This window comes from Pristiophorus japonicus, chromosome 15 (genome assembly GCF_044704955.1).
Source record: "Pristiophorus japonicus isolate sPriJap1 chromosome 15, sPriJap1.hap1, whole genome shotgun sequence".
Classification (NCBI taxonomy): domain Eukaryota; kingdom Metazoa; phylum Chordata; class Chondrichthyes; family Pristiophoridae; genus Pristiophorus; species Pristiophorus japonicus.
In genome coordinates this window covers 110,736,129-110,752,978 of record NC_091991.1, presented here as the reverse complement: position 1 = coordinate 110,752,978, position 16,850 = coordinate 110,736,129, and the positions used below count along the sequence as shown (strand labels likewise).

General features: G+C 51.2%; 1 protein-coding gene across 6 annotated transcripts in view; it reads left to right on the top strand.

Annotated features, from left to right (window-relative positions):
- Positions 1 to 16,850, top strand: part of rsph10b (radial spoke head 10 homolog B) — a 145,361-nt gene that overhangs the window by 101,785 nt on the left and 26,726 nt on the right. For all 6 annotated transcript variants that reach the window (XM_070900776.1, XM_070900775.1, XM_070900778.1 and 3 more), the window contains one exon: positions 9,931 to 10,005. In XM_070900776.1, the coding sequence (XP_070756877.1) occupies positions 9,931 to 10,005 (75 nt within the window). The remainder of the gene's footprint in view (positions 1 to 9,930; positions 10,006 to 16,850) is intronic.

Genomic DNA, 16,850 nt, shown 5'->3' with positions numbered 1-16,850 from the left:
GTCTCTCTCTCTCCCCCCGTGTCTCTCTCTCTCCCCCCGTGTCTCTCTCTCTCCCCCCGTGTCTCTCTCTCTCCCCCCGTGTCTCTCTCTCTCCCCCCGTGTCTCTCTCTCTCCCCCCCGTGTCTCTCTCTCTCCCCCCGTGTCTCTCTCTCTCCCCCCGTGTCTCTCTCTCTCCCCCCGTGTCTCTCTCTCTCCCCCGTGTCTCTCTCTTCCCCCGTGTCTCTCTCTCTCTCCCCCGTGTCTCTCTCTCTCCCCCCGTGTCTCTCTCTCTCCCCCCGTGTCTCTCTCTCTCCCCCCGTGTCTCTCTCTCTCCCCCCGTGTCTCTCTCTCTCCCCCCGTGTCTCTCTCTCTCCCCCGTGTCTCTCTCTCTCCCCCGTGTCTCTCTCTCTCCCCCCGTGTCTCTCTCTCTCCCCCCGTGTCTCTCTCTCTCCCCCGTGGCTCTCTCTCTCCCCCCGTGTCTCTCTCTCTCTCCCCCCGTGTCTCTCTCTCTCCCCCCCGTGTCTCTCTCTCTCACCCCCGTGTCTCTCTCTCTCCCCCCGTGTCTCTCTCTCTCCCCCCGTGTCTCTCTCTCTCCCCCGTGTCTCTCTCTCTCCCCCCGTGTCTCTCTCTCTTCCCCCCGTGTCTCTCTCTCTTCCCCCCGTGTCTTTCTCTCCCCCCCCCCCCCCCCCCGTGTCTCTCTCTCCCCCCCCGTGTCTCTCGCTCCCCCCCGTTCTCTCTCACCCGTGTCTCTCTCTCTCCCCCCTGTCTTCTCTCTCTCCCCCCCGTGTCTCTCTTCTCCAACCTCCCCATGTCACTCTCTCTCTACACCCCAGTCTCTCTTTCCCCCCCCCCCCCACCGTGTTGCACTCTCTTCCCCACCCTGTGTCTCTCTCCCCCCATGTCTCCCCCCCCCCGTGTCTCTCTTCCCCCTGTGCTCCTCCCCCATGTCTCTCTTCCCCCCCCCCCCCGTGTTGCTCTCCTCTCCTCTCCCTTCCCCGTGTCGCTCTCCTCTCCCCTCCCCGTGTCTCTCTCTCCTCCCCCCCCCGTGTCTCTCTCCTCCCCTCCCCTTGTCTCTCTCCTCCCCTCCCCTTGTCTCTCTCCCTCCACCCCCCCGTGTCTCCTCCACCCCCCCGTGTCTCCTCCCCCCCGTGTCTCTCTCCTCCCCCCCCGTGTCTCTCTCCTCCACCCCCCGTGTCTCTCTCCTCCACCCCCCTTGCTCTCTCCTCCACCCCCCGTGTCTCTCTCTCCTCCACCCCCGTGTCTCTCTCCTCCACCCCCCGTGTCTCCTCCACCCCCCGTGTCTTCTCTCCTCCACCCCCCGTGTCTCTCTCCTCCACCTCCCGTGTCTCTCTCTCTCCCCCCGTGTCTCTCTCTCCCCCCGTGTCTCTCTCTCTCCCCCCGTGTCTCTCTCTCTCCCCCCGTGTCTCTCTCTCTCCCCCCGTGTCTCTCTCTCTCCCCCCGTGTCTCTCTCTCTCCCCCCGTGTCTCTCTCTCTCCCCCCGTGTCTCTCTCTCTCCCCCCGTGTCTCTCTCTCTCCCCCCGTGTTTCTCTCTCTCCCCCCGTGTCTCTCCTCTCCCCCCGTGTTTCTCTCTCTCCCCCCGTGTCTCTCTCTCTCTCCCCGTGTCTCTCTCCCCCCCCGTGTCTCTCCACCCGTGTCTCTCTCTCCCCCCGTGTCTCTCGCTCTCCCCCCCCGTGTCTCTCTCTCCCCCCCCGTGTCTCTCTCTCCCCCCGTGTCTCTCTCTCCCCCCCCATTTCTCTCTCTCCCCCCGTGTCTCTCCCCCCCCCCCCCGTGTCTCTCTCTCTTCACCCGGTGTCTTTCTCTCTCCCCACCGTGTCTCACGCTCTCCCCCCCGTGTCTCTCTCTCCCCCGTGTCTCTCTCTCCCCCGTGTCTCTCTCTCCCCCCCCCCCCGTTTCTCTCTCTCCCCCCGTGTCTCTCTCTCTTCCCCCCGTTTCTCTCTTCCCCTAGCTCCCCATGTCACTCTCTCTCTACACCCCAGTCTCTCTTCCCCCCCCCCCCACCGTGTTGCTCTATCTTCCCCACCCCGTGTCTCTCTCCCCCCTCCCCCCTGTGTCTCTCTTCCCCCTGTGTCTCCCCCCCATGTCTCTCTTCCCCCCCCCCCCCGTGTCGCTCTCCTCTCCCCCCCCCCCCCCCCGTGTCTCTCTCCTCCACCCCCCGTGTCTCTCTCCTCCACCCCCCGTGTCTCTCTCCTCCACCCCCCGTGTCTCTCTCCTCCACCCCCCGTGTCTCTCTCCTCCACCCCCCCGTGTCTCTCTCCCCCCCCATGTTTTTTCTCCGCCCCCCCCACGTGTCTCTCTCTCCCCGCAACCCCCCCCCCCCAAGTGTCTCTCTTTCCCCGCCTGCCGTCTTTCTTTCCCCTCCCCCATGTGTCCCTCTCTCTCCCCCCTCCCCGTCTGCCGCCTCTCTCTCCCTAGAGGACACAGGCGCAGAAAGAACACAGTGAAAATAGTCACAGTGCTATATTAATGACTTGGATGAAGGGACCGAGTATAATGTAGACAAGTTTGCTGATGATAAAAAGATAGGTGGGAAAACAAGTTGTGAGGTGGACACAAAGAGTCTGCAAAGGCATATAGATAGTATACACTCATAATAAAGGGTGAGACTGAGTACTGTGTGTAATGAGCAAGTGTGACCTTAGCTCCTTTAATAAGATTCCAGAGTGCTGGTACCTCGTGGGAGGCCTGCTTATACACTGTGCTCCCAAGGGATGCTGGGATCCCTTGGGACTCCCAACAGGTAGGCCCTCCGGTGGTCAGGTGTCATGCAGGTTACAGAGGGTTAAATACATAACATCACTCCCCCGTGAAGTCAACAGTACACTTATTTACAAGGTGAGACAATCTGGAGCTTTACACTCCCTTGTCGATCGTCTCGGTACAAATGCAGGTGTGGGTGGATTGGTCAGTTCTTCACTGGGCTGTTGGGCAGCCGGCCTTGCCGGGCTGCTGGGGATGGTGAGTTCGGCTTCGTGGTCAACCATGATGTTAGTTGACACTTGTGTGTGTTGGAGGATCAAAGTTGGTGGTGTCCTCTTCGGGTTGTTCATAGCTGTTGGTGAACCGCAATTTGATTTGGTCCAAATGTTTTCTGTATGTTTGTCCATTGTCCAGTTTGACCTGAAACACCCTACTCCCCTCTTTGGCTGTGACCGTGCCAGCAAGCCATTTAGGGTCATGTCCATAATTGAGCATAAACACAGGATCATTGATCTCCATATCACGTGACAAATTTGCGCGGTCATGGTACACACTTTGTTGATGCCGCTTGCCCTCCACGTGATCATGGAGATCAGGGTGGACAAGAGAGAGCCTTGTTTTAAGCGCCCTTTTCATGAGCAGCTCGGCTGGGGGAACCCCGGTGAGTGAGTGGGGTCTGGTGCGGTAGCTGAGCAGCACTCGGGACAACTGGGTCTGCAGGGAGCCTTCCGACACACGTTTGAAGCTTTGCTTGATGGCCTGAACTGCCCATTCTGCCTGGCCATTGGATGCGGGCTTGAACGGGGCAGATATGACGTGTTTGATCCCATTGCGGGACATGAATTCCTTGAATTCAGCACTGGTGAAGCAGGGCCCATTGTCGTTGACTAGGACATCAGGCAAGCCGTGCGTGGCAAACATGGCTTGTAGGCTTTCAATGGTGGCCGTGGACATGCTTACAGACATTGCACATTCAATCCATTTTGAGTAATTGTCCAAGACAACCAAAAACATTTTGCCCAGAAATGGGCCCGCATAGTCCACATGGATCCTCGACCATAGTTTGGAGGGCCACGACCGCAAACTTAGCGGTGCCTCTCTAGGTGCATTGCTCAGCTGAAAGCAAGTGTTGCACTGGCGCACGCATGAGTCGATGCCGGGCCACCACACATGGGATCTGGCTATGGCTTTCATCATTACGATGCCTGGGTGGGTGCTGTGTAGTTCACATATGCATGTGTTTCTGCCTTTCTTGGGTAAGACCATGCGATTGCCCCACAATAGACAGTCCGCCTGCAGAGACAACTCGTCTTTGCGTCTGTGGAACGGCTTAATCGCCTCCTGCATCTCCACTGGGACACCAGACCAGCTCCCATGGAGGACACAGTTTTTTTACCAAGGACAGTAAAGGATCCTGGCTGGTACAGGTTCTGATCTGGCGGGCCATAACTGGGGACTTCTCGTTCTCAAATGCCTCCATGACCATGAGCAAGTCCGCTGGCTGTACCATTATACCCTGGTGGTGGGCAATGGCAGCTGACTGAAAGCATCAGCGCAGTTCTCTGTGCCCGGTCTGTGGCGGATTACATAGTTGTATGCCGACAGCGTGGAGCGCCCATCTTTGGATGCAGGCAGCGGCATTGGTATTAATCGTTTTGCTCTCAGAGAACAGCGATATGAGCGGCTTATTTCAAGCTCAAACTTGAGGCCAAATATGTACTGGTTCATTTTTTTACCCCGTAGACGCACGCCAGAGCCTCTTTTTCAATCATGCTGTCGGCCCTTTCGGCCTTGGATAGACTCCTGGACGCATAGGTGACCGGTTGAAAAATCCCCGATTCATTAGTCTGTTGTAACACACACCTGACCCCATATGACGACGCATCGCAAGCTAGCACTAATCGTTTACAAGGGTTATACAGGACAAGCAGTTTGTTAGAACACAACAGATTTCTGGCTTTCTTAAAGGCAGCCTCTTGTGAATTCCCCCATACCCAGTCGTCTCCCTTGCGCAGTAGCACATGTACGGGTTCTAGCAGGGTACTTAACCCAGGTAGGAAATTATCGAAATAGTTAAGGAGTCCCAGGAACGACTGCTGCTCCGTCACGTTCTGTGGTCGCGGCGCGTTCTTGATGGCCTCCGTCTTGCCGTCGGTGGGTCTGATGCCATCTGCTGCGATTCTCCTTCCCAAGAATTCGATGTCCTGTGCCAGGAAAACACACTTCGAGCGTTTCAACCTGAGCCCTACACGATCCAACCGACTTAAGAACCTCCTCCAGATTCTTCAAGTGCTCCATGGTGTCCTGACCTGTAACCAATATGTCGTCCTGGAAGACCACTGTACAAGGAACCGACTTTAGCAGGCTCTCCATGTTCCGCTGGAAGATCGTCGCGGCCAACCGAATCCCGAACGGGCACCAGTTGTAGATAAACAGACCTTTGTGCATGTTGATGCAGGTGAGGCCTTTCGAAGACTCCTCCAGCTTCTGCGTCATGTAGGCCGAGGTCAGGTCCAGCTTGGTGAACGTCTTCCCTCCAGCCAGGGTCGCAAATAGGTCGCCTGCCTTGGGTAGTGGGTGCTGGTCCTGCAGCGAAAAACGGTTAATTGTTACTTTATAGTCTCCACGAATTCTAACCGTGCCGTCCTCCTTGAGTACTGGGACTATCGGACTGGCCCAGTCGTTGAATTCCACCGGCGCGATGATGCCTTCACGTTGCAGCCTGTCCAGCTCAATTTCCACTTTTTCACGCATCATGTACGGTACCGCCCGAGCCGTGTGGTGGATGGGTCATGTACCAGGAATCAAATGAATCAGCACTTTCGCCCCCGAGAAGCTTCCAAAGCCTGGCTCGAACAACGATAGGAACTTGCTCAGAACCTGGGTACATGAGGCGTCATCGACGGACGAAAGCGCTCGGATGTCGTCCCAGTTCCAGCGGATTTTTCCCAGCCAGCTTCTGCCAAACAACGTGGGGCCATCCCCTGGTACAATCCACAGCGGGAGTTCGTGTACTGCTCCATCGTAGGAGACTTTGACTTCTGCACTGCCAATTACAGGGATTAGTTCCTTGGTGTAAGTCCTTTGTTTGGTGTGAATGGGGCTGAGCTTGGGCCTGTGTGCCTTATTTCCCCACAGCCTGACGAAGGCCTTTTTACTCATTATGGACTGACTTGCCCCCATGTCTAGCTCCATAGATACTGGAATGCCGTTCAGTTCAACATTCAACATTATTGGTGAACATTTCGTAGTGAACATGTATACCCTGTACACTTCTGCCTCCTCAGTACGAGTCTCCAATTCAGCCTGATCCACTGTAGATCTATTTTCCTCTGCAACGTGGTGGTTTGCAGGGTTTGCAGCTCGCCTGCATATTGTTGGAGGTGTCCCATTGTTCTGCAACCATTGCACGCATAGTGCTTAAAGTGGCATTGATGGGACCGATGATCACCTCCGCAGGGTGTTAACTGCCTCACATTAACAGTTGATGGCGGACTCTGGGTCAGTTGAGGTCGGGCCACAGCAGCTGGCGTGTACGTTCTGCCATGTACATTTCTGCTCAAAACCGACGTTCCTTTATGCACAGTACTGGCCGAAACTTCTTTGTTCTGCGAAATCTGCTTGGTGTTTTCGCTGGTGGACATAAATGCCTGGCCTATCGTTATGGCTTTACTGAGATTCGGAGTTTCTACAGTTAACAGTTTGCGAAGGATTGTCTCATGTCCAATGCCCAATACAAAAAAGTCTCCGAGCATTTGTTCTAAGAATCCCTCAAACTCACAATGAACTGCGAGGCGCCTTAGTTCGGCAACATAGCTCGCCACTTCCTGGCTCTCTGATCATTGACATGTGTAGAACTGATATCTCGCCATCAAAATGCTTTCCTTAGGATTTAGTTGCTCCCGGACCTGCGTACACAATGCTTCGTAGGATTTCACTGTTGGTTTTGCTGGGGCCAGAAGATTCTTCATGAGGCCATAGGTTGTTGCCCCACAGACAGTTAGGAGGATCGCCCTTCGTTTGGTAGCGTTCTCGTCCCCTTCCAGCTCATTGGCCACGAAGTATTGGTCGAGTCGCTCTATGAAGGCCTCCCAATCATCCCCTTCTGAGAACTTCTCCAGGCTGCCGACTGTTCTTTGCATTTTTGTGCGGTTGTTCGTTACCTCGTCGCCAATTATTACACTCATAATAAAGAGTGAGACTGAGTACTGTGTGTAATGAGCAAGTGTGACCTTAGCTCCTTTAATAAAATTCCAGACTGCAGGTACCTCATGAATGGCCTGCTTATATAACAGATAGGTTAAGTGAGTGGGCAAAAATTTGGCAGATGGAGCATAATGTGGGAAAATGTGAGGTTATCCACTTTGGTAGGAATAATAGTAAAGTAAAATATTTTTAAATGAAGAGAGACTGCAGAATGCTGCGGTACCGAGGGACCTGGGGTCCTCGTACATGAAACACAAAAAGTTAGCATGCAGGTACAGCAAGTAATCGGAAAGGCAAATGGCCTTTATTGCAAGTATAAAGGTAGGGAAATCTTGCTACAACTGTACAGGGCGTTGGTGAGACCACACCTAGTGTACTGCATACAGTTTTGGTCTCCTTATTTAAGGAAAGAGGAGGTAGTTCAGAGAAGGTTCATTAGGTTGATTCCTGGGATGAAGGGGTTGTCTTTTATGAGGAAAGGTTGAGTAGTTTGGGCCTGTACTCATTGGAATTTAGAAGAATGAGAGGTGATCTTATTGAAACATATAAGATTCTGAGGGGGCTTGACAGGGTAGATGCTGAGAGGATGTTTCCCCTCGTGGGGGAATCTAGAACTAGGGGGCATAGTTTCAGGATAAGCGGTCGCCCATTTAAACAGAGATGAGGAGAAATTTCTTCTCTCAGAGGGTTGTGGATCCGCTGCTTCAGAGAGCTGTGGAAACTGGGACATTGAATAAATTTAAGACAGTTTCTTAAACAATAAGGGAATAAGGGGTTATGGAGAGCGGGCAGGGAAGTGGACCTGAGTCCATGATCGGATCAGCCATGATCGTATTAAATGGCGGAGCAGGCGCGAAGGGCCATATGGCCTTCTCCTGCTCCTATTTCTTATGTTCTTACAACCCTTTGAGAGAAGAAATTCCTCCTCATCTTGGTTTTAAATGGGCGGCCCCTTATTCTAAGATTATACCCCTTAGTTCTAGTCTCCCCTATCAGTGGAAACATCCTCTTTGCATGCACCTTGTCAAGCCCCCCTCATAATCTTAAATGTTTCAATAAGATCACCTCTCATTCTTCTAAATTCCAATGAGTAGAGGCCCAACCTCCTCATCCTTTTCTCATAAGTCAACTCCCTCATCTCCAGAATCAAGCTAGTGAACCTTCTCTGAACTGCCTCCAAAGCAATTATATCCTTTCATAAATATGGAAACCAAAACTGTACATAGTATTCCAGGTGTGGCCTCACCAATACCCTCTATAACTGGAGCAAGACTTCCCTGCTTTTATACTCCATCCCCTTTGCAATAAAGGCCAAGATTCCATTGGCCTTCCTGATCACTTGCTGTATCTGCATACTAACCTTTTGTGTTTCATGCACAAGTATCCCCAGGTCCCGCTGTACTGCAGCACTTTGCAATGTTTCTCTATTTAAATAATAACTTGCTCTTTGATTTTTTCTGCCAAAGTGCATGACCTCACACTTTCCAACATTATACCCCATCTGAAATTTTTTGCCCACTCACTTAGCCTGTTTATGTCCTTTTGCTGATTTTTTGTGTGCTCCTCACATATTGCTTTTCCTTCCATCTTTGTATCATCAGCAAACTTGGCTATGTTACATTCCGTCCTTTCTTCCAAGTCGTTAATATAGATTGTAAATAGTTGGGGTCCCAGCACTGATTCCTGCGGCACCCCACTAGTTACTGATTGCCAACCCGAGAATGAACCATTTATCCTGACTCTCTGTTTTCTGTTAGTTAGCCAATCCTCTATCCATGCTAATATATTACCCCCAACCCTGTGAACTTTTATCTTGTGCAGCAATCTAGAAGGCAAAATACACCACATCCACTGGTTCCCCTTTATCCACCCTGTTTGTTACATCCTCAAAGAATTCCAGCAAATTTGTCAAACATGACTTCCCCTTCATAAATCCATGCTGACTCTGCCTGACCAAATTATACTTTTCCAAATGTCCTGCTACTGCTTCTTTAATAATGGACTCCAACATTTTCCCAACCACAGATATTAGGCTAACTGGTCTATAGTTTCCTGCTTTTTGTCTGCCTCCTTTTTTTAAATAGGGGCGTTACATTTGCAGTTTTCCAATCTGCTGGGACCTCCCCAGAATCCAGGGAATTTTGGTAAATTACAACCAATGCATCCACAATCCCTGCCGCTACTTCTCTTAAGACCCTAGGATGCAAGCCATCAGGTCCAGGGATTTATCTGCCTTTAATCCCATTATCTTACTGAGTACCGCCTCCTTAGTGATTGTGATTGTGTTAAGTTCCTCCCCCCCCTATAGCCCCTTGAGTATCCACTGTTGGGATATTGTTTGTGTCCTCTACCGTAAAGACTGATACAAAATATTTGTTCAGAGTTTCTGCCATCTCCATGTTCCCCATTACTAATTCTCTCGTCCTCTAAGGGACCAACATTTACTCTAGCCACTCTTTTCTTTTTTATATACCTACAGAAACTCTTGCTATCTGTTTTTATATGTTGTGCTAGTTTACTTTCATAGTTTATCTTCCCTTTCTTAATCATTTTTTTAGTCATTCTTTGCTGGCTTTTAAAAGCTTCCCAATCTTCTGTCTTCCCAGTAGTTTTGGCCATTTTCTATGCCCTTGTTTTTAATTGGATACCGTTCTTTATTTCTTTAGTTAGATGGCTATCTTTTCTTTTACACCCTTTTCTCCTCACTGGAATATAATTTTCTTGAGAGTTGTGAAATATCTCCTTAAATGTACGCCACTGTTCATTAACCGTCCTACATTTTAATCTATTTTCCCAGTCCACTTTAGCCAACTCTGCCCTCATACCTTCACAGTCTCCTTTATTTAAGCTTAGTATGCTGGTTTGAGATCCAACTTTCTCACCCTCCATCTAAATTTGAAATTCAACCATGCTATGATCACTCATTCCAAGGGGACCTAATGCCATAGAATTTTAATATGTACTGATTAATTTAAGTTAAAGAATGTTGAATAATACTTTTCAAAAAACTTTTTTTTTACTGAGCAGAACATTGTCCAGCCTGTTGCAGATCCGAATGGACATCGCTCAAAATCCCATGTGAAGAAACGTGGAGAATCTAATGTAAGTACTTCAAGGAAGTTAATGGTTTACACAATGATTACAGATCTCATTCAGTTATTGTTGTAATGTATTTGCTTCATGGATTCTTTGCTTAAGAATCCATAGCAACACATTGCTATTTTTACGAGCAGAATGGATGACATTTTACATGTAAGAGCTAGGTACTTTTTCAAATGCATTTTCTTTGCCAATCTCTCTGCTCCGGAGTCGCTAACTCCTTGCTGGGCTACAGTTCTACGGGTACTGCCAGCCCGCTGGAAGTGGTGGCTCCCCCAATTTGGCCTTTCGTGTGTGAGCCTGGAGCTCGATCCGGTCAATCCCGTCCTGACCTGACACCCATTCTTTGCACCTTCCAGTTGGGGGGGTGGGGGTCACAGGATAAGGAACTCTGACTGATAACTAATGTAAACTAGTTCTGGATATCAATATGCAACAATCGCAACAACCTAGATTTTATAGAGCACCTGTAAAATACAAGGAAAACTTCTCAAGATGTTTCACAGAGGCGTAAGGAAAAAATGGATACTGAGCCACAGAAGGAGATATTAAGAAGAGTGACCATGGACAAAGAGATTGGTCTTAAAGGAGGAGAGGCTGAGGGATTTATAGGGGAAGTTCCAGAGTGTGGAGCCTAAGCTGCTGAAGGCACGGCCGCTAATGGTGAGCCAAGGGAGGAGAGGAAACACAGTAGGCCAGAGTCGCAGATCGAAGAGTTTGAGGGGGGTTGGGGGGCGGAGTGGTAGGGCTGGAGGGAGTGGTAGGGCTGGAGGAAGTTACAGAGATGGTGAGAGGCAAGACCATGAAGGGATTTAAACACAAGATAAAATTTTTAAATTGGAGGTGTTGGGAGATCGGGAGCTGTGTACTAGGTCAGCCAGTACATGGGTGATGGATGAACGGGACTTGGTGCGGGATATGATATGGACAGCAGAGTTTTGGATGAGCTGACATTTATGGCAGATGGAAGATAGGAAGCTGGCCAGGAGAGCATTGCAATCAATAGTCCAGTCTGGAGGTGACAAAGGCATGGATGAGGGTTTCTGCAGTTATGGTTGAGGCAGGAGTCGGCAAACGGGGTTATGGAGGTGGAAGTAGATGGTCTTGATGATGGAGAGGATATGGGATCGGAAACAGAATAAGGTAGCATAATCTCCTCCTTTAAGACCAATCTCTTTGTCCATGGTCACTCTTCTTAATATCTCCTTCTGTGGCTCAGTATCTATTTTTTCCTTATGCCTCTGTGAAACACCTTGAGAGGTTTTCCTTTATTTTACAGATACTCTATAAAATCCAGGTTGTTGCCTCTTCTCAATCTTTCTCGCCGCCATGCTCCACCTCACAGTCAACAAGCTCCCCACTGGAGTGAAACTAAACTACAGAACCAGTGGGAACCTGTTCAACCTGCGCTGTCTCCAGGCCAGGTCCAAGACCACCCCAACCTCTGTCCTCGAGCTACAGTACGTGGACGATGCCTGCGTCTGCGCACATACAGAGGCGGCACTCCAGGACATAGTCGACGTATTTACTGAGGCGTACGAAAGCATGGGCCTTACTCTAAACATCCGTAAGACAAAGGTCCTCTACCAGCCTGTCCTCACCGTGCAGCACTGCCCCCCAGTCATCAAGATCCACGGCGCGGCCCTGGACACCGTGGACCACTTCCCATATCTCGGGAGCCTCCTATCAACAAGAGCAGGCATCGACGATGAAATACAACACCGCCTCCAGTGCAGCCTTCAGCCGCCTGCGGAAAAGAGTGTTTGAAGACCAGGCCCTCAAAACTGCCACCAAGCTCATGGTCTACAGAGCTGTAGTAATACCTGCCCTCCTGTGTGGCTCAGAGACATGGACCATGTACAGTAGACACCTCAAATTGCTGGAGAAATATCACCAACGATGTCTCCGCAAGATCCTACAAATGCCCTGGGAGGACAGGCGCACCAACATCAGCATCCTCATTCAGGCTAACATCCCCAGCATTGAAGCACTGACCACACTCGATCAGCTTCGCTGGGCAGGCCACATAGCCCACATGCCAGACACGAGACTCCCAAAGCAAGTGCTCTACTCGGAGCTCCCTCACGGCAAACAAGCCAAAGGTGGGCAGCGGAAACACTACAAGGACACCCTCAAAGCCTCCCTGATAAAATGCGACATACCCACTGACACCTGGGAGTCCCTGGCCCAAGACCGCCCGAAGTGGAGAAAGTGCACAGACAGCGGAAAGAGCGTGCAGCAAACCAGTCCCATCCACCCCTTCCCTCAACAACTATCTGTCCCACCTGTGACAGAGTCTGTGGCTCTCGTATCGGATTGTTCAGCCACCAAAGAACTCACTTCAGGAGTGGAAGCAAGTCTTCCTCGATTCCGAGAGATTGCCTATGATGACGATGATGATGATGGATATGTTACTGGACCATCGTTGACACCTTCACTGAAGCGTACGAGAGACTGGGCCTTACGTTAAAAATCTGTAAGACAAAGGTTCTCTACCAACCTGCCCCCGCCACAGAGTACTGCCCCCAATTATCAAGATCCATGGCGAGGCCTTGGACAGCATGGACCACTTTCCATACCTTGGGAACTTTCTGTCAGTAAGGGCAGACATTGATGACAAAATCCAACACTGCCTTCGGTTGCCTGAGGAAAAGAATGTTTGAAGTCAAAGATCTCAAACCCAGCACCAAGCTCATGGTCTACAGAGCAGTAGTGGTACCCACCCTCCTATATGCTTCAGAGACATGGACTATGTACAGTAGGCACCTCAAAGCACTGGGAAGTACCACCAACGCTGCCTCCGCAAAAACCTGCAAATCCATTGGCAGGATAGGTGTACCAATGTCAGTGTTTTCGCTCAGACCAACATCCCCAGCGTCAAGGCATTGATCATGCTCAACCAGCTCCGATGGACGGGCCACATTGTCTGTATACCTGATACAAGACTCCTGAAACAAGCACTCTACTCCGAGCTCCGTCACGGCAAGCGAGCCCCAGGTGGGCAGAGAGAACATTTCAAGAACACCCTCAAAGCCTCCCTGAAAAAATTTAAAATCCCCACCAACTCTTGGGAATCCCTGGCCCAAGACCTCTCTAAATGGAGGAGAAGCATACGAGAAAGCGGCAAACACTTCGAGTCTCTTCGTCGGGAGCACGCGGAAGGAGCGTATGGCTAACCAAGCACCCCACTCATCCGTCCCTTCAACCACCACCTGCCCACCTGTGACAGAGACTGTAGATCCCATATCGGACTCATTAGTCACCTTAGAACTCATAATACTGTGGAAGCAAGTCATCCTCGATTCCGGGGAACTACCTAAGAAGAGAAGAGGATTGATACGTCCTTACTACACAGTATAAATGCACACGAGGCCCGTGCTTGAGAGAAGGTCAGTCTGTGACCTGTCCTTTATTCCTTAGCACTCAAGTGATGAAGGTGGGTGGAGCTTCCCCTTTTATACCTGAAGGTCCAGGTTAGGAGTGTCTCCCACCTTGTGGTCAGTGTTCTCACGGTGTACAACTTAGGTCAGTTTATACATGGGTTACAATGCTGGTTGAATACATGACATCACCTCCCCCCCCAAAGTCTTATTGGGATCACAGGTTGAGTCTCTCTGGTGGTTTACGCTCCCTTGTAGAGCGCCTGAGTTGGGACTCCGGATGTTGGGCGCTGGCCTGAGTGTCTGCTGTTTGCAGTGCCTCAGGCCTGTCCGGACTGCCCACAGTGACTGGGCTCTCCTCCCTTTGGTTCCGGTGTTCGGTCACCTGTGGTGGAGTGAACTCTATATCGTGTTCTTCCTCTGCTTCTTCTATGGGGTTGCTGAACCTCCTTTTTGTTTGATCCACATGTTTGCGGCAGATTTGTCCATTGGTAAGTTTAACTACCAGAATCCTATTTTCCTCTTTGGCAACCACAGTGCCTGCGAGCCATTTGGGCCCTGCAGCGTAGTTGAGGACAAAAACAGGATCATTTACATCAATACATCGCGCCCTCGCATTCCTGTCATGGTAGTGATATTGTGACTGGCGCCTGCTCTCGACAATTTCTTTCATGGTGGGGTGTATAAGGGATAATCGGGTTTTGAGCGTCCTTTTCATTAGTAGCTCTGCGGGTGGAACCCCTGTGAGCGAGTGTGGTCGGGATCTATAGGCCAACAGGAGGCGTGATAAGCGGGTTTGTAGGGAACCCCCTTGGAATCTGAGCATCCCCTGTTTGATTATCTGCACTGCTCGTTCTGCCTGGCTGTTTGAGGCCGGCTTGAACGGTGCCGTTCTAACATGGTTAATTCCATTGCCTGCCATGAAGTCCTGGAATTCAGTGCTTGTGAAGCACGGGCCATTGTCGCTGACCAAGATGTCCAGTAGACCGTGGGCGGCGAACATTGCCCGTAGACTTTCTACCGTGGCAGAGGATGTGCTTGACTTTAAAATGTCACACTCGATCCATTTGGAGTAGGCGTCTACTATAACCAAAAACATTTTCCCCATGAAAGGACCTGCGTAGTCCACATGGATGCGTGACCAAGGCTTGGCGGGCCATGGCCAGGGGCTAAGGGGGGCTTCCCTGGGCGCATGGCCCAGCTGGGCACACGTGTTGCACCTGCGAACACAAAGTTCCAGATCTGCGTCTATCCCTGGCCACCAAACGTGTGACCTGGCAATTGCCTTCATCATGACGATGCCCAGGTGCCCATTGTGGAGTTCTCTGATGAACACCTCTCTGCCCATCTGGGGCATGACTACGCGGTTTCCCCACAGTAGGCAATCGGCCTGAATCGAGAGTTCATCCTTATGCCTGTGAAATGGTTTAAATTTCTCAGGGCATGCCCTGTACATGGCTGCCCAGTCCCCATTCTGGACACATTTCTTGACTAGAGACAATAGCGGGTCTCTATTTGTCCAGACTTTAATCTGACGGGCTGTCACGGGTGAGCCTTCGCTTCCGAAAGCTTCAACAGCCATGACCATCTCAGCACCATGCTCGGTAGCCCCCTCAGTGGTGGCTAGTGGGAGCCTGCTGAGTGCATCGGCGCAGTTTTCGGTGCCCGGTCTGTGCCGAATTGTGTAGTCATAGGCAGCTAACGTGAGTACCCACCTCTGTATGCGGGCCGATGCGTTTGCATTTATGGCCTTGTTGTCGGCCAAAAGGGACGTTAGGGGTTTGTGATCTGTCTCCAGCTCAAATTTTCTGCCAAACAGGTACTGGTGCATTTTCTTTACCGCATATACACATGCGAGCGCCTCCTTTTCTACCATCCCGTAGCCCCTTTCTGCCTGGGACAAACTCCTGGAGGCATAAGCTACCGGCTGTAACTGACCCTTGGCATTGACATCTGCAACACACACCCGACACCATAGGACGACGCATCACACGTTAACACAAGTTTCTTACATGGGTCATATAGCGTTAACAGATTGTTGGAACATAACAAATTGCGTGCTCTATTAAAAGCCCTTTCCTGGCTGTCCCCCCAGACCCATTCGCGACCTTTGCATGGGAGCACGTGTAGCGGCTCTAGCAGCGTGCTCAATTTGGGAAGAAAGTTACCAAAATAGTTCAGGAGCCCCAGGAATGAACGCAGCTCCGTCGTGTTACGGGGTCTGGGTGCTCTCTGGATCGCTTCCGTCTTGGCTGCAGTAGGGCTGATCCCGTCTGCTGCTACCCTTATCCCCAGGAATTCTATCTCTGGAGCTAGGAAGACGCACTTCGCCTTTTTCAGTCGCAGACCTACCCGGTCCAGTCTGCGTAGCACCTCCAGGTTGTGGAGGTGTTCTTCAGTATCGTAACCCATAATGAGGATGTCGTCCTAAAAAACCACCATCCCTGGAATCGACTTGAGGAGGCTTTCCATATTTCGTTGGAAGATCGCGGCGGCCGAGCGAATCCCGAACGGACATCTGTTGTACTCAAACAACCCCTTGTGTGTCGTGATGGTGGTCAGCTTCTTCGACTCACTCGCCAGCTCCTGGGTCATGTAAGCTGAGGTCAGGTCCAATTTTGAAAAAAGTTTGCCACCGGATAGCGTCGCAAAGAGGTCCTCCGCTCTCGGTAGCGGGTACTGGTCTTGGAGTGACACCCGATTGATGGTGGCCTTGTAATCGCCACATATCCTGACCGACCCATCCGCATTGAGCACCGGCACAATCGGGCTCGCCCAGTCACTGAATTCGACTGGCGAGATGATGCCTTCCCTCAACAGGTGGTCCAATGCGCCTTCTATCTTTTCCCGCATCACGTACGGCACCGCTCTAGCCTTGTGGTGTACTGGTCTGGCGTCCGGGTTTATGTGAATCACTACCTTGGCCCTCATGAAAGTGCCAATGCCGGGTTGAAATAATGAGTCAAGTTTGTCCAGGACCTGTGAGCATGATACTCGCTACACAGAGGAAATTGCATTGACATTGCCCCATTTCCAGTTCATGACAGCAAGCCAACTCCTCCCCAGTAGTGCGGGACCGTCCCCTGGGACAATCCAGAGTGGCAACCTGTTCTCCGAATCTTTGTGGGTCACGACTACCATGGCGCTGACTAGCACCGGAATGATCTGCTTTGTGTAAGTCCGTAGCTGTGCGTCAATCGGTGATAATTTTGGCCTCCTGGCCTTGGATGCCCACAACTTTTCGAACTGTTTGATACCCATCAGGGACTGGCTGGCACCCGTGTCTAACTCCATTGATACTGGGATGCCATTGAGGAGCACTTTCATCATTATTGGTGGCGTCCTGGTGTATGAACTGTATACGTGCTCCACATGAACTCGCTGAACTTCAGCTTCCAGCGATTTCCCCCAGTGTCCATTTCTGCAATTTCTGCAGGTATTTTGCTCATCTCTGCAAACTCCAGCTGA